The sequence below is a fragment of the Neovison vison genome, chromosome 3 (genome assembly GCF_020171115.1).
Source record: "Neovison vison isolate M4711 chromosome 3, ASM_NN_V1, whole genome shotgun sequence".
NCBI lineage: Eukaryota > Metazoa > Chordata > Mammalia > Carnivora > Mustelidae > Neogale > Neogale vison.
In genome coordinates this window covers 168,369,740-168,394,904 of record NC_058093.1, presented here as the reverse complement: position 1 = coordinate 168,394,904, position 25,165 = coordinate 168,369,740, and the positions used below count along the sequence as shown (strand labels likewise).

General features: G+C 36.9%; 1 protein-coding gene across 1 annotated transcript in view; it reads left to right on the top strand.

The window, feature by feature from the left end:
• Positions 1 to 24,823, top strand: part of TAF4B (TATA-box binding protein associated factor 4b) — a 132,081-nt gene extending 107,258 nt beyond the window's left edge. The window contains exon 15 of the mRNA XM_044243243.1: positions 21,784 to 24,823. Within this exon, the coding sequence (XP_044099178.1) occupies positions 21,784 to 21,951 (168 nt within the window). The 3' untranslated portion in view covers positions 21,952 to 24,823. The remainder of the gene's footprint in view (positions 1 to 21,783) is intronic.
• The last annotated feature ends 342 nt before the right edge of the window (positions 24,824 to 25,165 follow it).

The window sequence follows — 25,165 nt, the reverse complement described above, 5'->3', positions numbered from 1 at the left end:
TGGCAGGTAGAGGCAGAGGGAGAAGCAGGCTCCCCGCCAAGCAAGGAGCCCAATGTAGGACTCCATCCTAGGACGCTGGGATCATGACCTGAGCTGAAGGCAGCTGCTTAACCAACTGAGCCACCCAGGCGTCGCCATATTTTTATTATTTATGTATATTGTTTAGGTGATCTGTTTGTGATCCTTGGGAATATTAAAACATATATTATAATAAATTATATTAATATGTTATAATATTAAAACATAGAATAAATTTATTTCCTGTGTTAATTTTAGGTACTTGGGCTAGAAAGGATCTTTTTTCCTACTAGCAATATTTTCAGATAATTCATGTAGCTTATTAATCATCCAATATTCATAATGATATTTCTTAATTTTTGTTTAATATAAAGATAGGTGTTATTTTGACTTCATAACATATCTAAAAAATCGCATCTTTATACATAAAAGCTACTTTGGAGCTAGGAAAGTGCTCATTACATCAGCGTGCCCTCCTCAGTGTCCATCACCCAGTTACCCCATGCTGATATTTCTTTTGAAATTAAGTGGTTACAGTACCAGATCAGCTACCTGGTGCTTACAGTATTGATGTGTCTGGTATATGTTGCTTAAAATAGAGTTCATTTGCTAACCAGAATGAAAAAAATTATCAAGTGAATTACATATGCTCTTTCTGTCTAGAAGCAGGCTAGAGTCCTACCCTATAAGATTTTAATTCTTGGGGTAAGAAAAGAAAGGTCTTTTATGAAAATTTGGTTAGCAATAAATTGGAAAATTTGATTGAAATAAAAATTAAGGTTATTGATGTGAAAGGGCACAGCTTTAATCTTTATGTTCTTGGGGGCACAGATAGTGCTGTTCCTTACCTCCTTTCTTTTTTGCCAGGCAACAGGGGAACCATAACTTTCTGAAGCATTGTTATCTATTATAGCTGACTTAGTAGAGATTAATTGATTGATCGGTTTTAAAGATTTTATTTCTTCATTTGCTAGAGAGAGAGAGCGTGTGAGAGAGAGTGCAGGCAGGGGAGCAGCAGGCAGGCGGGGTGGAGGGGTTAGAAGCAGACTCCCTGCTTAGCAGGGAGCCTGATGGCGGGGCTTGATACCAGGACCTGGGATCATGACCTGAGCCGAAGGGAGATGCTTACCTGACTGAGCCACCCTGGTGTCCCAGAGATTTAACATACTTATTGTCATCTAACATTTTCTATAAATATCATGTAGATTCACTGGAATTTAGAGTACGTTATTACCTAAGATAAAGAAGCAGCTCCTTATATTCTGAGATCTTTAGTTCACACTTCTATAAATAGATCCGACACTTTTTCATAAATAACTTAAACATAAATCTAAATTGTAGTCAAATCTTTTTTTTTTATATAGTCAAATATTTTAAATTTTCCAGGGATTTAAAGTTTGACTCTTTGTCAGCTATGTTCAGGAACTTCCTATGAAATATGTTGAATTGCACATTATGGTTTATCTTTCCTTCTTCCCAAATTCACCTTAAATGTTAATAAAGGAGTGCAAACATCATAAACACACAAGACTATAGATGAGAGTAGAAAACAGCAGTAAGAGTGTTTAGTAGTTGAAACTGACTACAGACTAGAGGCATTCTTTCTGGAAAAAAAAGTAACTAACCAAAAGAAGAGGCCTTAAATATTCATAGTTAAGTGCCTTTTAAATACGAACATGTTGGCAAGGATAACCAGATATGTAAGGGAAACCTCTTACATAAAAGATTAAAAGGAGAATGTGGAAAAAAAGGCACGAAGCAGTAGGAAACTGGAAAAAAAATTAAAAAGCAGCAGAATGTATTACAACCATGGAACAAGAATAGAAAGCTGTTTTTAACAATGACTGGAAAAAAATGAGACCTTTGGAAATTGAAAGTAGGAGAGCAGAAATAAACAATGATAGAAGGGTTAGAATTTTAAAAAGACAAAGATGGTATGGTGGATTTGTGTTATGTCTGATTTGCTAAGCTGAGCTACATTTCCCAGAATTCATTTTCTTGCATAGCTCCCAGTTACCGTGAGCAATGGGGTGTTTTTATTTTGCAAGGTGGAAAGGAAACTGCAGCCATATTCTTAATTCTCAGAAGGTTGGTGTGGGGACACTGGGAGCTACTGCAGCTCACAAACATTCTTGGCACGGGAGAACCTCAGGGCTTCCCATCTTCCCCCATATCCTCTCTGTTGGCTTCTCTAAACTCTGGGCCAGGCCCAGCACCAAGTCAACAGCTGGACATAAACCAATCAGATTCATAATTACTTAGGGCCAGTTCTCCATTATAAATGCCATATTCTATATCATTCCTAGTGTTCTCTGTTCAAATGCTGGCTGATACAGACATCTGTATCATATTTAATTGTAGAGGAATAGTAATATAATGATGGGTTCCTAAATTTGCTCTAGGTTTTCCAGAATGGGTTTTCTGTTCTAATTAGATTTAAAAGCATTAATGGCCCGGTTTCAAGTGACAAAGGAGACACCAGTGATCCATGCAAGCTGTAGCGAAACAGTTACTTTATCAGCTGTTTTACAAAAACTAGTAATCAAGTGCCCATAGAAGGTAAGACTTTGGGAGACCAAGTATTTACTGCCACAGAAAGTTTTAACATGAAAATAAGAATAATGGGCCCTTCAAAGTACACTGGGGAACTTAAGGGAAGGAAAAGGCTTTGGATTCTGAGCTCAAAATCCACATAAGGGAGTGAAAACCTCTGTGATTCCTCTAAAAGAAACCCTTATCTCTTGTAGCCAAAGGCAGCGATTTCTGAAAACTAAACCCAAAGTCTAATCCTGCAGGTGGCTGAGTTACGATACAAATTGAGTTTCTAGTTTTGTGGTCTCTTGTGTTAAGGTTACGTTGGGAAAGAATGGAAAACTGAAAAATGGGGTGGGAACTATGGACAGATTCCAGTGAAGCTGAGTACTTGGATTCCTTAATCTGCCTGTCCACCTTTATCAGTCCTATCCCTGTTTGAGGGAGGTGGGTCTCCTGGGGAATCTGTAATGCCTTCTCGTAAGGTTGTTGCCTTTGAAGAGACTGCTGATCTTCTTCAGGACCTAACTCTCACCACTTCTAATTGCTTTTATACCTCTGTAACCCCACTTAAATTCCAACAGCTCCCAGAGTGTGAGGTACCTACCTACTAGATGTTACCCATTAGAAGTGTGAATGATTTTGCCTGCAGTTACCTGGAGAGTGGGAATGGAATAGAGGGAAAGGAATATAAAAGTGTATCAGGCTGAATTTATTGATAAGGCCTCACTAAGCAAAGATTCCAGACAAAGTATTAAGTCAGAGGGCTGTGAGTGGTTCTAACAGTTTGCTTGACTGGTTGACTGAAGACTACACTAAAAGGTGACCTAAACTAAGTAAAATTGAGATAGATCCTAGAACTTTATTTATATACTGTAGAGGAAATTATCTAAAGGTTTAAGGAGATGAGAATGCTAGAATGGATTTTTCTTTTCTTTTTAAGATTTTATTTATTTACTTATTTGAGAGAGAGAAAGGGTGAGAGTACAAGCAACAGGGAGGAGCAGAGGAAGAGGGAGAAGCAGACCCCCCTCTGACAGAGAGCCCAAAGTGGGGCTCAATCCCAGGACCGTGGGATTATGACCTGTGTTGAAGGCAGACACTTAACCTACTGAGCCACCCAGGTGCCCCATGGGTTTTGTTTTCCAGAATAAGAGTTGCAAGGTCAAATGAGATATTTATTATTAAAATTCCTTTTAAATGTTTACTGCTACGCTGTCTGCCAAAATTGAAGTAGTTTATATTTGTACCAACAGTATATGAAAGTGTGTATTTATTAGTATCTCAGTCAGTACTGGATATTGTTATTTTAAAACCTTTTTTTAAAAAGATTTTATTTATTTGAGAGAGAAGGGGCAGGGGAGGAATAGACGGAAAACAGACTCCCCACTGAGCAAGGAGCCCAACGTGGGGTTTGATCCCAGCACTCGGGATCATGACCTGATTCGAAGGAAAATGCTTAACCAACTGAGCTACCCAGGCACCCCTGATATTTTCAAAGCTTAATGCCATTTGTTACCTCTTTGCTTTTGGTTAATCAAAGCCCTTTCTATTCTCTCTTTGGAAGAAATGGCGTTTGTATTCACTTACTCATTTATTCATTCACCCAACTGTGCTAGGTACAGTGGTGAGAAGGATAGAACTAGGTCTCATCCTACTTGAAATTTATAGTCTGAAAAAGTTAGTTTTTTTTATGGCAGCTGTGCTGTATATATGCTCGTCTGGCCTATTCTGCCTTATAATTGAACATGGCAGGACACCAATGATGAACCTTGTTAACATGGTGGGCCTTTTGGCAGTTGGCCATGGATACTTGTGGTTAAATTGGAAATTAGTATAAGATATATAAAATAACAAATTATCTGTGAAGAGTTGTTGGTGAATCTTTAAGATTCCCATTTCTTCTCCTCAAGTGTTTTTATTGTTACATTCCTCTGTTCCATTAAGTATTTTGCTCACCATTCCTCCCCAGGGGCAAAAATAGTGTTTTTGTGATGTTTTATATATAATATTTGAGGCTTTATAAGTGTTTTTTTCCTTCAAAGCACTTTATTTATAGTTAGCATAATAATGGGTTTATGCTAAGAAAGATTATTTTTTTAACTTATCAAGCCTTAAGATGATTCCTGTAAGTTGTCAGGCTTCTAAGAAGAAGTTTTTGAAAGCATGTCTTTATGCATGCCGCTTCTGTAATTTAGCCTAGTGGTTGTTCTCTTCAGATTTCTTAAATCGTAGTATTCTCACATGACCAGTTATACTGTTATGCTTATTCTCTAATGTCTTAGTAGCTCTTTGTCTTAGCCTTGTATCAGCTGTTTGGCTCCAGTTTTAGTGAAGAGCAAGAATCGCCTCTGTGATGTAGGGCTGCCTGTAGTAAATACCAGGCCTTAGAGGGTTTTCCAAAGTGATAGATGAGTGCTAATTAACAACAAACTAATGTTTGTGGGAAAAGTGGTTGGTGATTCCTTTGCTAAGCTTATCTTTCCATAATTTAAATCTTTTTTTTTTTTTTAATTTATTTATTTGAGAGACAGTCAGTGAGAAAGAGCATGAGCGAGGAGAAGGTTAGAGGGAGAAGCAGACTCCCCATGGAGCTGGGCGCCTGATGCGGGACTCGATCCCGGGACTCCGGGATCATGACCTGAGCCGAAGGCAGTCGTCCAACCAACTGAGCCACCCAGGCGTCCTCCATAGTTTAAATGACAGTTAATTTCTCTGTGAAATTTTCCCAAAGTAGATGTTCAGATTGTCAATAAATGTCACAGTGAAAACCCAGGTTTACCTGGAAAGCAATATATCTACCTTAGACACTGCAGCAGTTCTTTCTGATAACATTTAGAGTACATTGTTGAATTCCTGTTTGTGCATTTTCCGTAAGAATTCCACAGAGTATTGAAAACAGTAAGTATAAGTTGCTTTCAAAATGTTTATTCGAACTTGTTTGTTTGACTTATCAGACTGCCAGTCTTTCAGATATAATTCACATACCATAAAATTCAACATTTTAAAGTAAACAGTTCAGTAGTTTTTAGTATATTCCCATGGCTATGCAATGATCTCCATTATTTAATCCCAGAACATTTTCATCACTTCAAAAAGTATCTCCATAGCCATCAGCAGGCACTCCCTCCCAGCCCCTTGCAACCTGATCTGCTATCTGTCTTTATGGATTTACCTATTCTGGTCATCCATATAAATGGAATTATATAATATGTGGCCTTTTGTGTCTAACTTCTTTGACTTCACATGATGTGTGCAAGGTCCATCCAAGTTGTAGCATGTTATCAGTACTTCATTCCTATATATGGCCGAGTAATACTCCATTAGCCATAAATTGTGTGGATATGCCACATTTTGTTTATCCGCTCATCAGCTGATTGATTGTTTATATACTTGGTTATTATAAATAATGCTGTTATGAACATTCATATTCAAGTTTTATTTCTAGGAATGGAATTGCTGGGTCATATGGTAACTCTCTGACTTTTTGAGGAACTGTCAAACCACCTTGCATAGCGGCTGTACCATTTTACATTCCTACTTGCAATGCATAAAGGTTCCAATTTCTCCACGTAATGGTCAACAGTTATTGTCTGGTTTTGGTTTGGGATTTTTTTAGTAGTCATTTCAGTGGGTGTGAAGTGGTATCTCATTATGGTTTTATTTTGTAATTCTCTAATGACTAATAATGTTGGACATCTTCATGTCCCTGTTGGTCATTTGTATATTTACTTTGTAGGAATGAAGTCCAGTCAACCCTTTTCTTTTCTTGATTTTGCTGTAGGTGCCATATCCAAGAAAACAGTGCCTAACCCAGTGCCACAAGATTTGTATCTTAAGAGTGTTACAGTTATTTACATTTTTGATCCTTTCTGAGTTCATTTTTGTATGTGGTATGAGATAGATTAAAATTCATTCTTTTGCATGTAGATATCCAGTTGTCCCTGGCACAGGTTTTTTTTTTTAAAAGACTTTCCTTTCCCATTGACTAGTCTTAGTACCCTTGTCGAAAATAAATTAATCATAGATGTATGGGCTTATTTCTGGACTCTATTCTGTTGGTCTGTGTGTCTGTTCTGCCCTTATACAAATACCACAGTGTCTTGATTACTATAGTTCTGCAGTAAGTTTTGAAATCAGAAGTGATTTTTCCAACTTGATCCTTTGTTTTCAAGATGTTTTGGCTATTCTGGGTCCCTTACATTTACATGTGTATTTTAGGATCATTTTTTCAATGCTTGCAAAAAAGGTAGCTGGAATTTTGATACAGATAACATTAAATTTATAGATCATTTTGAGTAGTACTTCCATGGCGGAGGGGAGGAGCAGAGAGGGAAGGAGAGAGAGAATCTTAAGCAGTCTCCACATTTCAGTGCAGAGCCCATCACAGACCTTGATCTCACAAAACAGATTATGTTCTGAACCGAAAATCAAGAGTGAGACACTTAAATGACTGAACCCCAGAGAGAATTTTAATCACTATTTCAGTCTCTTGTTATAGGACCATGTGGCATTTAATTCATCTTTTTCTTCTTAGTACCGGGCATGTAGGTGGCCTTATATCATTTTCTAGGTTTAGTCTTATTCTCAGTATCCATTCTTGAATTCACATATGTCAGTAAAATGTATCCTAACCTTTCTTGTCATTAAATGATTATGTTGTGTTTTGATTACAAGATGAAAAGCAAGTTTGAATATTGAAACTATAAAGCAAATTAGCTAATATTTGCCTGACTTAGCTTAGAATGTTTGATAATTTTCTGCCACAAAGAATACCTTGGGAGTATCCTTATTTTTTTTTTCTAAGTCTGATGTTGCATATTCATGGGTTATTTATAGGGTTCTGACCATGCTAAATCATCTTCTGGATTTATCAATCCATTTAGTAGTTTGGTTTCTAATGTTATTTCTTTGTCTTACAGTTTGTTACTATTGACAGTGTTGTCAGTGGTTGTGTCTGGTTTCCTTAATTAGAGATTTCAACAGAATCAGTTGTTCTTTATTCTCCCAAGTTGGTTCTTATATATAACACATAAAAGCATGAACTTTTTCTTCTTTTGGAGATTAAGTAGTCATTAGTTAAATTATCAGCTTTGGAATTAAAATGGTATGGTAGATTAAGTCTATTAAGTGGATGATTTTTTTTTTTTAAAGATTTTATTTATTTATTTGAGAGAGAGAGAGAGACAGTGAGAGAGAGCATGAGCGAGGAGAAGGTCAGAGAGCGAAGCAGACTCCCCATGGAGCTGGGAGCCCGATGTGGGACTCGATCCCGGGACTCCAGGATCACGCCCTGAGCCGAAGGCAGTCGTCCAACCAACTGAGCCACCCAGGCGTCCCAAGTGGATGATTTTTCATGCTGCTTGCATATGCTTTTGGCCATTAGCTTGTAGACTAGTGATTCTCAACTGAGGTACCTACTCCTGTGGAGTGCTTAGATGTGTGGAATATTGTTGTTCTGACAGTCACTCAAGAGTTAGGACTGTGCTACTAGCATTTGGTGGCAGGGTGCCAGTGATACTAAACATTATGCAATATGAGAGGCAGATCCGCCCAGTCAGACTTACTCAGAATTCTAATAACACCCCCATTGAGAAATGCTGACACTTAAATTTTTTTTTCCGAATGTTCTTTTTTTTTTTAATTTATTTTTTATTTATTTTCAGCATAACAGTATTCATTATTTTTTCACCACACCCAGTGCTCCATGCAATCTGTGCCCTCTCTAATACCCACCACCTCGTTCCCCCAACCTCCCACCCCCCACTACTTCAAACCCCTCAGATTGTTTTTCAGAGTCCATAGTCTCTCATGGTTCACCTCCCCTTCCAATTTCCTCCAACTCCCTTCTCCTCTCTAACTCCCCATGTCCTCCATGCTATTTGTTATGCTCCACAAATAAGTGAAACCATATGATAATTGACTCTCTCTGCTTGACTTATTTCACTCAGCAAAATCTCTTCCAGTCCCGTCCATGTTGCTACAAAAGTTGGGTATTCATCCTTTCTGATGGAGGCATAATACTCCATAGTGTATATGGACCACATCTTCCTTATCCATTCGTCTGTTGAAGGGCATCTTGGTTCTTTCCACAGTTTGGCGACTGTGGCCATTGCTGCTATAAACATTGGGGTACAGATGGCCCTTCTTTTCACTACATCTGTATCTTTGGGGTAAATACCCAGGAGTGCAATGGCAGGGTCATAGAGAAGTTCTATGTTTAATTTCTTGAGGAATCTCCACACTGTTCTCCAAAGAGGCTGCACCAACTTGCAATCCCACCAACAGTGGAAGAGGATTCCCCTTTCTCCACATTCCCTCCAACACATGTTGTTTCCTGTCTTATTAATTTTGGCCATTCTAACTGGTGTAAGTTGATATCTCAATGTGGTTTTAATTTGAATCTCCCTGATGGCTAGTGATGATGAACATTTTTTCATGTGACACTTAAATTTTTCAAGCACTTCAATAATACTTAAAATTTCTTGAGGTGAATATATTCTAGAGTCTTACAGTATATTCCGGGTAATTTTTTTTTATTTACAACTTCCCACATAATGTTAGAATAAACATTTCTTTGTCTACATTCTCTGTACCTGTCATAATATTTGTGAGGATAGAATTCTAACATCACAGTACCTCTCAAACTTTTATACCAAAGCACACTAGACAGTGGGGAAGAGTAACCATAGTCCTTTTTTTTTTTTTTATAAATTTTTTATTTCCTTTCAGCGTAACAGTATTCATTGTTTCTGTACCACCCCCAGTGCTTCATGCAATCCGTGCCCTCTCTAATACCCACCACCTGATTCCCCAAACCTCCCACCCTCCGCCCCTTCAAAACTCTCAGATTGTTTTTCAGAGTCCATAGTCTCTCATGGTTCACCTCCCCTTCTAATTTCCCTCAACTCCCTTCTCCTTTCCATCTCCTTTGGGGGAAGTCTGAAGGAGGGATGACTTTTAAAACTTCCAAGGAACTTTGCACTTGGTTTAAGATCAAGGTGTAACTTACTTCAGTAAGTTGTGCTGGTTTTAATTATAACCACCATCCTAAATCAAGATACAAAATATTTCTATGACTGCAGAAAGTTCTGTCATGTCTTTTCAGTCATTACCACTGCCATCCAACCTTTTATTCACAGTCACTGCTCCAATTTCTTTTACTATAGCTTAGTCTTGCTATATAGAATTTTGTGTAATTGGGAATCATATGGCAGTGTACTTTTTTTAAAATTTATTTATTTGACAGACAGAGATCACAAGTAGGCAGAGAGGCAGAGAGAGAGAAGGGGAAGCAGGCTTCCCGCTGAGCAGAGAGCCCGATGCAGGGACCGATCCCAGGACCCTGGGATCATGACCTGAGCCAAAGGTAGAGGCTTTAATCCACTGAGCCACCCAGGCGCCCCTACTTTTTTGTTTTTAAATTTTCACTCTGCATTACATGTTTTTGAAATTTATTCACATTGCACATGCCAGCTTTTTAGGTCTGAGTAGTATTCCGTTGTGTAAATGCTCCATAATTTGTTTATTCATTGGATACTTGGGCTCTTTGTAATTTTTTGGCAAGTACAAATACATCGGCGATCAGCATCCCTGTAAAAGTCATTTTGTGGGCATATGGTTTTATTTCTCTTAGATAAATACTTAGGAATGCAACTGCTGAATCTTAAGATAGATGTAGGTTTAATTTTATAAGGAACTTTAAAGTTTTTCAAGTGGTTGTGCCATTTCACACTCCCTTTAGCAGTATACTTTTATTTTCATGATGGTGTCTTTTGGAAGAACAGGAGGTTTTAACTTTGATGAAGTGTAATTTATCATTTTTTTCTTTTATAATCACTGCTTTGTATATCCTAAAAAATTTTGTGTACCCATGATTTTGAAGATTTTTTTTCTTAGAATCTTTATATTTTACATTTTAAGTGTTTGATCTTCTAATTTTTATGTCTGATCTGAAGTTAGGGATTCAGGCCAATTAATTTTTATATACAGGTATCTTGTTACTCCATCCCATTTATTAAAAAAACTTACTCCATTTATTGTGGCTTCTATTTAAAATTAATTTACTGTGTATATAGAAGTACATATTCATACTTTATTCTGTTGATCTGTTTTTCTATACTTAATTTTGAAATCCATTAATCTAAATCCCCCAACTCTGTCCTTTTTCAAGAGTGTTTTTGACAATTCTGGGTCCTTTGCATTTTCATTTGAAATTCAGAATCATCTTGTCATTTTTACAAAAATGTGTAGATGTATGTTAGGATGGTATTGAATCTATAGATCAGTTTTCAAAGAACTGACATCTTAACTATCTTGAGGCAATATGAGCTTTGTATATCCTTACATTTATATATATCATCTTTAATTTCTCTGCAATGTTTTAGCTTTCTATTTAGAAGTCTTCCATGTTGGGATGCCTGGGTGGCTCAGTTGGTTAAGCATCTTCCTACAGCAGGTTGTGATCGCAGGGTCCTGGTATCAAGTCCCACATTGGGCTCCTTGCTCAGCGGAGAGCCTGCTCCTCCCTCTGCCTGTTGCTCCCCCTGCTTGTGCTCTTGCATGCTCTCTCTCTTTCTCTCTGACAAATAAATTTATTTCTTGTCTTACAGTTTGTTGCTATATATATCTTTTTTTAAAAAATAAACATATATTTTTATCCCTGGGGGTACAGGTCTGTGAATCGCCAGGTTTACACACGTCACAGCACTCACCAAAGCACATACCCTCCCCAATGTCCATAACCCCACCCCCTTCTCCCAACTCCCTGTATATCTTTTTTTTTTAAAGTCCATGTCTTTTATTATATTTGTACATAGATACTATTTTCTTGATGCTATTGAAATGGCATTTTTAAAATGCTGCTTTCCAGTTTGTTGCTAATATAGCAAATCTTGTATCGTCCAGCCTGCTAAATTTACTTAACACTTCTGGTAGTTTATGGTATAAATTCCTAAAGATTTGCTAAACAATCATGTTTACAAATCAAAATAGAATACTTCTTTCTTTACAGTCTTACAGCTTTTTATTTATTTTTTCTCACCTCAGAACACCAGGTAGCATCCCTAGTACTGTGTGGAATAGAAATGGTGAGCGTGGACATCCTTGCCTTGTTCTGATCTTAGGGAAAAAGCACTCAGTATTTAAACTTTTAGTATGATTTTGGCTGTAAGTTTTTCATAGAGGAAATTTGTCTCTTCCTAGTTGGCTGAGACCTTTTACAGTAGTGGGTGTGGAATTTTGCCAAAGCTTATCTGAATTTTTCTGATTATCATATGAGCTTTCTCCTTTATTCTTTTAATTTGGTAATTTGTATTTGTTTTTAAATTTAGCCAGCTTTTTAATCCTGGAATAAATCCCAACTGGTCACAATATAAAATTGATTTACATGTTGCTGGATTCTATTTGCTCTTCATTCATTTTGTTTAGTATTTTTGCTTCTGTGTTCATGAATGATAATAGCCTGTAATTTTAGTTTGTTGTAGTGTCCTTGTTAGTTTGGTTTGAGTTATGCCAGTGTTCTTTCTTCCCCTTTTATTTTTTTTAAAGTGTTTAAGTGTCTAAGATAGGTCTTACTTCCTCCTTAAATGTTTGATTGAATTTACCAATGGAACCACATGAGCCAGAAGTTCTCCATGTGAAGAAAACTCAATACTAGATTTTCTCTTTTTGTGTTTCTTAATATTTGAAAATTGTGTTTCTCAGTGAGTTTATGCATTCGCCTAGGTTGTTGAAGACATTCATCTAAAATTATTCTTTGTATCTCGTTGTTATCTTTTAATGTCTGTGGTGATGTTATCTTTAATTTTATTCCTAATATTGATCATTTTTGTATTCTCTTTCTTCCTGATTAGTCTAGATAAGGCTTCGTGTGTTTTATTAATATTCTCCAAAAACTAACTTACGGCTTTATTTCTTTAAAAAAAAAATATTTGTCTTATTTCCTGTGTTATTGATTTCCACTCCTTTTATTTCCTTTCTTCTACTTCCATTGAGTTTAATATTTTCTTTTTCCACTTCTTGGTTGAGATGAAGGTTGGGTATACTTTTTTATTATAATATAAGCATTTAATGCTATAAATTTGTTAGGAGTGAAGCCAAAGTAGAAAAGCTGATATGTTGGATATGTTGTGTTTTTATTATCATTATATTAAAAAAAAATTCCTAGTTTCCTTTTTTGGTATCTTCTTTGAAATACAGACTGTTTTAGAAGTGTGTTAATTTTAAATATTTGGTGTTTTGAGAACATATTCTGTGATTTCAATCCTTTTAAATTTTTTGATACCTATCTTGGAGACCTATGGTGTATCTTAGGGAATATTCTCTGTGCACTTGAGAAGAATGTGTGTTCTTTAGTATTGAGTAAGTGTCTAAAAGTCTTCTATAGCTTATCAGTTTTTTTGTGGCTGCTTGTTACATGGGTTACTGAGAGAGGTTAGTAAGTTGTTTTCTTTTTTTAAAACTATGGTTGTACATTTGTCGGTTTCTACTTATCAGTCTTTGCTTCTTTTATTTGATGGTTATTAGGCATAAACACATTATGTCTTTCTGATGAATTTCCCCCTTTTGTCATTGTGAAATTATTTTCATTTCTAGTAATATTCCTTAAAGTCTTATTTTGTTTAATATTATAGCCACACCAAATACTATTATCCTTAGTATTTGCATGGTATCTTTTTCTATCCTTTTACTTTCAGCCCATGTCTTTATTTCAAGCTGATTCTTACGAATAGCATATAATTGAGTTTGTGATTTGTGTCCAGTCTGAAAATGTATTTGAAGTGTTTAGTCTGTTTACGTTTAATATAATGTCACTGTGATTGAATTTGGGTCTGTCATCTGGCCATTTATTTTCTTTTGTCCCCTTTGTTATTTTGTCTCTCCTTTCCATAATTTGAGTGAATTATATAGTATTTAATGTGATGTTCTGTATCCTCTGTTGACTTTTAACTATACTCCTCTTTTTTTTTTAATGGTTGCTGTATGTATCCATTGACAGGCATAGTAGATATCCTTAACAGACTACACTCATATACATCATATAAGATGTGAAATTAATACGTCATATAAGATGTGAAATTAATTAATTAATATATCATATAAGATGTGAAAATCTTTTAACTTTATAATTCTGTTACTTAAGTCCCTCCCATCCTTTGTGCTATTATATCACCTTTTTACTTCTACATATATTTTTTAAGATTTTATTTATTTATTTGACAGACAGAGATCACAAGTAGGCAGAGATGCAGTCAGAGTCGGGGGGAAGCAGGCTTCCTGCTGAGCAGAGACCTGATGCGGGGCTCGATCCCCGGACCCTGGGATCATGACCTGAGCTGAAGGCAGAGAGGGTTTAACCCACTGAGCCACCCAGGCGCCCCTCTACATATGTTTTTAACTCTAGTACATTGTTGTTACTTGGTCATAGTCTTTTAAATAGTTTATGAAAATAAAAATGGTTTTTATATTTACCACTTGTAGTGCTTTTTTATTTTCCCTATAAATTCAGTTTCTTTGTAGTATCATTTTCCATCAATCCTATGCAACTTACCAACTCTAGAATTACCAGAGTTTGTTTTATTGTTTTATTTATTTATTTATTTATAAAAGATTTCACTTATTTGTCAGAGAGAGGGGAAGAGAGCATAAGCAGGGAGAGTGGTGAGCAGAGGGAGAAGCAGGCTCCTGCTGAACAAGGATCCAATGCAGGACTCGATCCCTGCACCCTGGGATCATGACCTGAGCCAAAGGCAGATGCTTAAGGGACTGAGCCACCCAGGTGTCACTAGAATTACCAGTTTTAAATGAAGCTACTATTCATATTAAAATACATTGTAAATTTACCTTTAGTTGTGAGGCACAACCACCTTTACTGATATTATTGTAGCTTTTCTTAACATTAAGGTTCTCCAAGGATAAAATCAAAGCTGGTTCTGAAAGAAGGAAAAAAAAAAGTTAACTGGCAGTCCTTTGAAGTTTTCATAAAGTAATAGGTAAAATTTATCTTTGGATATGGTTTGAGTTTTCAGAGGACTTTGTAAATGTCTTAACTAAAGGTTAAAGAAAATAACTATAGTGTTAAAAGGAAAGTTGCTACATTTTAGAGTTTATTTATTTGGTAATCTTCTGTTCTTGTGTGTTATATTATTTGATGGGCTGAAGCATTTTCTTTTTGGAAAGAGTGGCAAAAAAATAGCCTTCAGAGCAAATTCATCTGGTGGCAGCTTGGTGGGGATGAGTGGGTGAGATAAGTTGTTAGAAGGCTGAATAATGCTTAGGAACAGGCCATCAAAGGACTTTACATTTTCTCCCAGATTTATTTGGCTTAAAGCTAAGAATGACTACAGGATCTTGATTATAAAGCCATAATATGGCTCATTTTTATTGTTAATTCACATAAGTGATGTTACTGAGTGGCACTAGACACATAATCATACTACAGCATTGAATGCATACCAGCTAAGTGCTAAATGGTGTATAAAGTATTCACAGCTCCAAAATCCTTCCCTTCTAACAAGTGAGAAAATTAAAGAGGTAGCTGCATTGTGCTGAATGCATGTGACAGTAAAATGAAATTCAGCGTACTACTGAAGTACACAGGACTTGCACCTGATCCCGACCTGGTGTAAGTTTGAATTTGTAGCACTGGGGAAACAGGTACCTGAGCTGAGTTTTAAAGAACTTGGTAAGGTGATGTGATACAAGGATGGGATAGAAAGATTGAGTTCAGGAGGAAAGAATTACCTGTCTTGGAGCAGAGGAAAAAAGTACTCTGTGGCATGCTCAGTAGTTTGGGACAGGAATAAAAAACGAGAGATGACACTGGGGAGAGGCTTTGGTATGCTCGTGGATGACTCATATGTCATGCTTGGATACTTGGACAGGGTCCTACAGATTTTTAGCTATTGGAGCATCTTGAGCAGGAAAACAGTGTCATCTGATTATTATTTTAGAAAGATCATTTCCACTCCAGTGTGAAGTGGAAGCAACTGGAAGCAACTCCAGGAAGTTGCTTAAGAAGGTTGTTGAGGTAACCTTGGCAAAAGATAATGACAGTGAAAATATAGAAAATAAAAATAATATAGAAAATATAGAAAGAAGCAGATGATTTGGAAATCGTTAAGAGGTAGAACTGATAAGTGACAGATGGAATGTAGAGGGGAAAAGGGTTGAGGATGATTTTTGCCCAACTTTCAGTCTTGGACATTGGAGGTGAATGGTATTACCATTCTTTAAATAAGAAAGAAGAGGAGAAAAGAGGACTAACAGTTTGAAACATGAGGAATTTAGGATACATTAAGTTGGAGACTTTATTGGGAAATTAAATAATGAGGTGTGGATTTTAAGAAAGGATACTTTTGGGGAATACTTTTGGAGATAAAGGAGGGCAATTGTCATATTAGCACAGAAGAACCAGACTTAACTTTATATATTTCTTCTAATGACAGAGATATTTTTTCTATAAGAGACTGTTGAAATGTATACATAGAAGTAACAGGATTTTAGGGCAGAAGAAAACATGTAGAGTTGTCAATATTCTGAAATAAAAGGAGTGAAAATGAAGGTGATAAAAGCAGCTCTGTTGCTTCTAAAGTTCTTCTCATTGACCGGCAGAGGGCACTCAATCCTGAAGCTCAGTATTTTTTGCTCTCTGCTGCCCTTTAAGGCCCAGAAGCTCAGGTCCTTGGAATACAGGTTTTTAGTGTTTTTCTTACACAAGGCTAGGCATCCAGAATCCTTTTATTTATCCTTGCTTCCAGGGCTTAGAAGATACTTGATTTTTTTCTTGGAGCCAGTCTTCATTGTACCCCTGTTGCCATGTATTTTCCTTGTTTCCTCCCTGAAGTATAAGACTGGAGTCCTCACGTTGCAAGCTGCCATGTTATATGGGGTTAAGATAAAATCGGGTGCAGAGCCTGAAAATGTAATGAATCTTTGTCTCTATTAAAAAAAATTTTTTTTGCTTCTTGTTAATTATTAAGATTCAGGAACACATTTGTGTTTTATTAGTCTTCTGATCCAGGGAATAGAATGGAAGAAGTTGATGTTAGCTTCTAGAAACAATATTGATAAACTTGGTTGGGTCTGTAGAGCATCAGGCTCCTCCAGTATTTGATTGGAGGAGCCGATGAAAACTTCCTGTCCTGGGATACATCCTTTGTCCACCTGCCACACACCTGAAATGCCCATTAGTCTACTTTTTACAAAGTAAATGTGGCAGGAGAAATTATTTAAGTTAGTTAGGACTTAACAGAATAGGACATAGGCAGAAAGTTTATTAAAATTAGTTTTAACGAGGGGATGTCAGAAAAGTTCAGGAACTAGAATTACACTATTTCCTGTTTATAAACCTTCAGACCTCCCAACTGACTAATGAATTAATTTATTATAAGAAGGGTTAACACTTACAGAAAGTATATTGTGTGCCAGGCATTGTTCTCATTTAATCCTCAAGACAACACTACAAGATAATCACTGTTACTGTCTCTATTTTGCAGATTAGAAAACTGAGGCACAGAAAACTTAAGTAATTTGTGTGAGGTTGTTATGGAGGAGACAACAGGTGCTCCCTACTGTTCAATCCTCCTGTATATCTTATGCTGCCTAGCACAGTTCCTTGCCCATAGCAGATGGCCAGTAACCCAGGTAACTTTTAAATTTGAACTAGCATGAAGTTAAGTTGCCATGAATGGCAGCTTTTAGAAACAGAAGCCTGTATGGAGTCACTGAGAACTTTAGCAGGATTCTTGAAGCCCCTGGGCTCATAAAGATGTTATATTTGCTTTTCAATTAGTATAGCAGTAATAGAATTTAAGGAAATATGGGAAAAGAAGTAAACAAACTTTTATAGGCACAGCACCCACTCCATTAACTTGAGGGAATAAAAGTTTAGATAATGGGTTATTTTTAATTAGTGTTATTCTTAAAACGGTGCAATTTTTCTGAAATTGGTAACTTTATGATGTTCAGTTTTTTCTTATTAGAAGAATTCCTCAAAATGCAGTTGAACAGTAGTGAAAGCCAACTTAGTTGACCTAGCAGTAGTATGAGATATGAACATAAATATGAATATTTAGGTCTTATTATGATTTTTAAGAACATTTATTGTATACTTGGTAAGTGAATTATTTCTTTCATCTTTTTCGACCTTTCTCTTCCTTTTTACCTGCTTTTTATCCATGTGAAGAATCCAAGTTAAAGAATATCCTCATATAGAAAGATGATTGGGGAAACACCCTATTTCAGAAATAAGCAGTATGTTGTCACAGGGTCTGGTTTTTTTTTTTTGTTTGGTTGATTTGGTTTTTTGGTTGTTGTTGTTGTTGTTGTTGTTTTTAATGGCTTTAAGTTAGGCATGCATTAGCCACTCTCTTAACCATGGATAATTGAGAGCTTAGCTGATTATTCTGGCCAGGTCATTGTGAAACTGACAAGTCAGACTGTAGTTATCCCCAGACCATAAGCATAGGAATAAAAAGGCAATATATATGTATCCATGTTCAAGAAAGATTGACTTTCTTAAGTGTGTCACTGTTTGGGAGAAGAGGATGCTATCACCTTTGTAAAGTTGTGAATTATGAAAGACATTTCTGTTGGGTTACTGAATGTCCCTTGAGGTTTGTTTCATTTATAACATTGCCTCAGGCCTTCTGCTACATCCTGTTGGAATGACCTTCTTTTCAACCCCGTGCTGGCAGCTGTAATATGGCTCTTTCTCCTGAATCCTTTAGGCTTGTCACATGACAAACATGAACTGTGACCCCTTTGTTCTTCACCCAGATGATTTGGTTTCTTTAATTTTTTTCTGTTTAACATTTTTGCCTTATTTCCTTTCCTCTTTTTCCCTCTTTGCTCCCTTTTTTACTTCCTACCTAGACAAGGGTTATTGGGGTGTTTGGGGAGCATTTTGGTTTTTTTATTAAAGTATAATACTGATGCAGAAAACCACACAAATCAGAGCTCACTGAATTTTCACAGCACATGCACACTCATGTAGACAGTACTGCAGTCTAGACAGAGAACATCACCAGAACCCCAGATAACCCTCTCCTATCTCCTTCTGGGCACTGCTCCTCTCCCCCCAAGGGGAATCATTGTCCTAATTTCTGTAGCTCTGAACTTCATAGAAACAGAATCAAACTCTTTGTATTCCTTTACGTCTGGAACCTTTCATTTCAATTTTTGCAGTATTCATCCATGTTACTTGTTAGTGCTGTGTAGTATTCCATTTGGATAAGTAGTCCACAACTTACCTCTGCTAAATGGGCATTTGGATTGTGTCTTGTTGAGGGCTCTTATGAATAATAGTGCTAAATGTTCTCATACATGTTTTTTGGTGAACATATATAGTTCTGGGTACTTACATAGAAATGGAATTGCCAAGACATAGTGTATCCAGCTTGCCATTTAATTTCTAAATTCACATAAAACACTAAATGACTGATTTTTAGGTAAACTCTTAGTACTTGAAAATTTATAAACAACTGTCGATTCAGCTTTAGCATATTACATCTAATTTTTGGCTAAGAAAAGTGCCTCTACTTAAAGGTATTGTAGTTTAAAAATAAAATAAGTGTACAGTAGTTTTAAACAGATAATTCCTGTACACAACAAAATTGCCACTCACTGCCCATGATGTGTTTTATTAACTCTCTTCCTAATGTGTGTTTTTTAAATCCAGTTTTCCAAGCTGAGTTGTTGGTCCATTCCTGCAAAAATCTTTTTTTTATTTAAGATTTTTGTTTATTTATTTGTAACAAAGAATGCATATAAGCAGGAGGAGTGTCAGGCAGAGGGAGAAGCAGGCTCCCTTCTGAGGAAGGACCCTGATGTGGGACTTGATCCCAAGACCCCAGGTTCATTACCTGAGCCGGGGCATCCCTTCTTAAAAATTTTATGAAAATATTGTGATAGTGATAGTTTACAGTAGTTAAGGTTACATCTATGTTATACCACCCCTAGGTGGTAACGTTAATGAGTATAGAAATTTGATTGTGATACCATATTCCCTCCAAATTGCAAGGCATCTTTCAAGGAAATTTTATTTGACCATCAGATAAAGTGCCCCTCAGTCATTTGTGGAACATGCATGGAATTAAGTTGACTTGGTTTGACCATGGTGTTATTGGATACCTTAAAAAGGATTTCTTTCTCCTTCATCAAAACAAAGCAAAGCAAAACAGAAATGTAGAGGAAATAATTAAAATTTGATAGTTATAAACGGGTAGTTATGGAACCAGATTTGCTTTCTATGTAAGGTAAATATCTTTTCTTATATAAGTCTTTTGGAGGGTGAAAGGAGGGTTACCAACCCTATCAAGATGTTTTTGGAAACAAAGTATGGTTTTTAAAAAGTAGGAAAATAAAGGATTTCACCTTTATAGAATTATCCTTTGGGGGTACCTGGGTGGCTCAGTTGGTTAGGCTGCCTTCTGCTCAGGTCATGATCCCACGGTCCTGGAACCAACCCCAGGTAGGGCCTCTTGCTCAGCAGGAAGCCTTTTTCTCTCTTTCCCTCTGCCTGCTGCTCCCCCTGCTTGTGCACTCTCTCTCTCTCTCTCTCTATTCACTCACTCTCTGCGATATAAATAAAATCTTTAAAAATTGTCCTTTGTTTGGGGGTGCCTGGATGGCTCAGTGGGTTAAACCTCTGCCTTCGGCTCAGGTCATGATCTCAGGGTCCTGGGATCGAGCCCCGCATTGGGCTCTCTGCTCAGTGAGGAGCCTGCTTCCTCCTCTCTCTCTCTCTCTCTCTCTCTCTCTCTCTGCCTGCCTCTCCACCTACTTAAGATTGAAATAAATAATATCTTAAAAAAAAATTATCCTTTGTTTGAAAATTCTGTATTTTTCATTTCTTTTTCCAGTTTTTTTGTTTTAATACTGTTGTGTAGACACTAATATTTAGAAAACTGTCTTAGTATAGGTGTATTGGGTTTCATTCATTTTTGAATGCCATTTAGAGCCCACATTGGTTGATAGTCCCTATCTTCAAAAAGCTTATGATCTAGTGGATATGTAGTAGTGATGGTAGCATATACAAATTACTGTAACACTATATAAGGTAATTGCTACGGTGAGAATTCCTTTGATGAGGGGAGGCAAGTAGACCCATTTTAAATGGGTCTTAAAAGATGAGTAGAGGAGCACCTGGGTGGCTCAGTTGGTTAAGCAACTGCCTTCAGCTCAGGTCATGATCCTGGAGTCCTGGGATCGAGTCCCACATTGGGCTCCTAGTTCCACGGGGAGTCTGCTTCTCCCTCTGACCTTCTCCTCACTCATGCTCTCTCTTGCTGTCTCTCTCTCTCAAATAAATAAATGAAAAAAAAAAGATGAAAAGAAAAGATGAATAGATTGGTCTGGAATGGCCTTTTGCAGATCTTTATCTATTGGCCAGAGTTAAGATGCTTTGTAAAGGAGCAGTGGGAAGTGAGCCTGTAGGGATGCCAGGTGATGAGTTGGTACCTGATTTGGTAGATAGTATAGTCCAGTGACTAAGAGCGCTCACTTCAGATCCAATTAGAAATTGAGTCACAGTTCAGTTCTGCTGTGTGACTTTATACAGGTTGCGTGACCTGTCTCAGCACAGTTTTCTCATTTGATAAATGGAGACAGCACCCATGCAGCGTGCTGCAATGTTAAATGAAAGCAAAGGGATCATGCGTGGGAGGTGAGTCCCATAGTTGCCAGTTTAACAAGTGCTCAGGTAACTGCTCTGGGTAGCGGTGAGCCGTCAGAGATTTCTGAACAACAGAACGGTGGGATGTGAGCCGCATAGAGTGCTTTTTGTTTTTATAATTGTTACACAAGAGACTGCACACAGTCTGGTAGGTTTCTTTACATACACCTATGAAGTCGTCACTGCAACTGAAATAATGACCACATCCATCACTCCCAAAAGTTTTATCTAAGACCTTTAAAGAGGAAGGTCTAGCCTTCGGTACACAGCAAAGAATGGGGTGAAGTCAAGCCTGGAAGGGGAGAAATCAGTTAAGAGCCTGTCGCCATGGTCCAGGTGAGAGAGAGAATGAATGAGGTCATGAACTGGTGTGGCAGTTGGCCTTCCCCCATGAGGTGGGGCTGCTGGGGGACAGGGTGGAGACTGCTGCATCACTGTAGTCTCTCCAGCACCTAACTCAGTGGCCAGAAGCTAGTCAGCTCTTCGTTCTGAAGACAGCTTTTCCCTTTATGAGAGATCACTTACTTTAAACTTTTATTTCTGTTTATTCTGTTTAGGGCTTGAAAGACAATCTTCTTGCTTCTGGGACATCCAGCCTGACAGCCACCAAACAGTTGCTTCGTCCAAGAATCACAAGAATCTGTCTCAGGGACTTGATATTCTGTATGGAACAGGAAAGGGAGATGAGGTATTCTCGAGCTCTATACCTTGCCCTTCTGAAGTGACCACTGCACTCTCCATCCAGATCCTTGCTGTTTACTGCCAAAGAAGACATAAAGAGCACTGTTGCACCCTCCTGAAGTTTCAGTTTCCGGAAAATAATCACCAGTAGGGAAGACCATTGTTTACAGCTATAAACTTTTATTAAATCTTATTTATATATCCCATGGGGTTCTTAATGATTAGAATTCAACTTTATCTTCTGGAAATTGGTTAATGAAACAGTTTATACAGACATAGGCTTCTGCCTACCTGTACATTTAATTACAGCAAGTCAAGGCCCTGTTTGGTACCACCTGCTTCATTTGCCAAACTGTTAACAGGTGAGGTGATTTCCCTAATACAGCCAGCATTAAGATGCAAGGGAAAGAAAGGAAGAGTAACTCCTTACCAAGCAAACTGAATTTCATCCTCTACTAAACCTGTCTCAAGGTGTTAGGTTTTCTGGGCTGGGATCAGAAGTTGCATAGCTGATTCTGATAGTCACCTTCTGTAGTTGCAGGTGACGAGCCACAGAATAGGGTTTGTGGTGACTTTGATCAGCTGCATCCCAGTGTTGTCAAAACTGAGGCAAATGGGGATAGTTTGTGCCTGAGGTTGCAGTTCTCTGGCTCATCACCATATGCTGCTTCTGATACCGAGTGAGGGGACATCCTTGTCTGGGAAACTGTAAAACAGGAACTGCTGATACACCTCACTGGAAACTGGGAAAGATGGGAAGTATTGGAAGGAATGAAGGGGCATTGCATTTCGCCTGAGGAGGGGAAAGTGAAATTGGAATCCCAGAGTGGGAAGTGTGCTGCGGTGCCCCCTCCATTCTGGGGGTGAGATTGGCACTCCCAACACAGCTGGTAGAGGTTTTGTTGACAGGACAAAATCACAGTCCAACCAAAAAGGAAAATGTAACAAACATTTTCAAATTTGTAGTATTTCAAAAGGAAGAAGTTATTTTTTTGTTTTGTGTATTGTTTTAAATCTCACAAAGGATAGTTTTGTAAAATCTTTTTCGTTACTGCAAGTTTTAAGCATCTTGTTGCATTTAAAAAACGCTAATTGATGATTAGAAATTTTTAACAATAGGACTCCATTTTGGATTCAGTACTCAAAAGGTAATGTCAGCATTGCATTGTTGCAGCTCTTGTCTCTAAATGTATTAAGAGAAGCATGTGATATATATATATATATATATATATGAATATGAGAAATATATATATATGAAGTATATATATATATTCATCTGAGAAGGAAGCTGATGTTTTGTAAAGGAAACCCTCTTTTTTTTTTAATTCCACCTTTGTGGCATGTAGCTGTGAAAAGTAATAGCTATATTTAGAATCACATAAGAAAGAACCAGTAAATCCTCCAGGAAGGTTTTAAAACAAAACAAAACAAGATAGCTGCTTTTTAGGAAAAGAATTCAGGGGGAAAAATACACCTCTAGTATGTTACTCCTCATCCTGTTCTTCCCATCAGGACTGTTACGGCCATGTTCTTCTATATGGTAGTAAATGCTAAATTGTCCACATTTTTTTGTTTCAGCAAGTTATTGTGTAAAATGCTATAAATTATGTATATGTTAAAAGAATACTTTCAGAAGAGATCTATACCCAAAGTTGTTTTTGTATATTTAAATGCTTAGCTTTATTTTTTTTGTAAAGTGCAGCATATTCCCATATTTGTGTATAATCTTATTGATCAGATGCTTAAAATTATTTCAAATACTTCATTAAAATAATTATTTTATTATAAGAATAACTTTGCTCAGTCCCTGACTTTGAAAACCAGTATCTTTAGTAGTAAGCCCCCACAGCTGGGGCCTGGGCAGTGGCTCTTTCTTGGCTTTGATTGTTACTTACTTTGGAGTATCAGCATTAGAACCTGACTTCAAATCCAAGTTACTGTATCACTTTCTTTGGAATAGTTATGGATTTGCATGCTATTTGACTCACAAAGAAAGCTAAGCATAGTCATTATAAAAGCTTTTCTTGGCCCACTGGGGTTTTCTTATTAAAGTATTCTTTTTCAAAATTTATTTTTAATATATATTATTTAAACTTTGTGTTATGAAGTGTATTTTACCCACCAAAGAACAAATACAGTGTATCCAAAGTATTCTTCTGCTCAGTTTGCAAAATGGTGGCCTTGGGGTAGATTCGATCTATACATGCATTTTCTGTGACTTATACAGTGCTGCCCATGTTTTAATTTACAAAAATCTATATTTCCACTTCTTTTGAAAACTCAGAAGGTTTGGAATCATTAGGTATATCCTCGTGTATGGTAATCCTCTGGAACCATCTAGTACCTATAACTTTAGACTTGGGGGCATAAGTTTACCTTCCCTTGTCTGAACTCTTTAAGTATTGAAGTTTGTGATCCTCTGCCTTCAATTTTTATCCTGGGTGATGATCAGTAAGAGTAAAGTACTGGAAACTCTCTTACCCTTTTCTTTTTTAATCAACTTTATGGAGATATACTTTATATATAAATATAAAATTCTGCTATATTCCATCCATTTACGTTTAATGTGACTGACCTTTTAAATTGTTTCCTCTTGAGTATCTTTAAGATCCAAGATCCTTCTAAAAGAGAGCAACATTTTAACATTCTTTTAAAGCCTGTATTTCTTAAAACCTGCATTTGAGGTGAATTTTGTTTTGTTAGAATTTTGGCAAACTTTATTTAGAATTAATGCCATTTATACTAATTATGTCATAGTCGCAGCAAAGAACACAAGTAATATTAGGGCATATTTAGAAAAACAGGGAATCAAGATCTCAGGCTGATTAAGTTGGACTTTATCTCTATTCTTAGTTGTATAATGAACCAACTTGTGTTTTTAAAAGTCTGACCTCAACAATACTCGGTGACTCTGCATGAAATAAAAGTACAATATATCATATGTTTATATACAACCTGGTAGCTAGTTTTTATTTTATTGTTGTTAGCACTGTTACCTTTTCAGGTACTTTCATACTCCTCCCTGAACAGAAAGGACTCTCCCCCCCCCACCCCAACATGGGTGTGGTTTACATATGATACAGTATCTTTTTCTCTGACTTTTTAACCACTTCTGTATAATTTTATAGGCATTTCAGCGGTATTGCATTGACACATTTACTTTTTTACTGAAGTTGTTTCACCAGTTGAAAATTGGTCCACAGTAGAATTTTTTTGCCATATTTTTCTTTTGGGAAACATTAAGACAATGCTATAGAG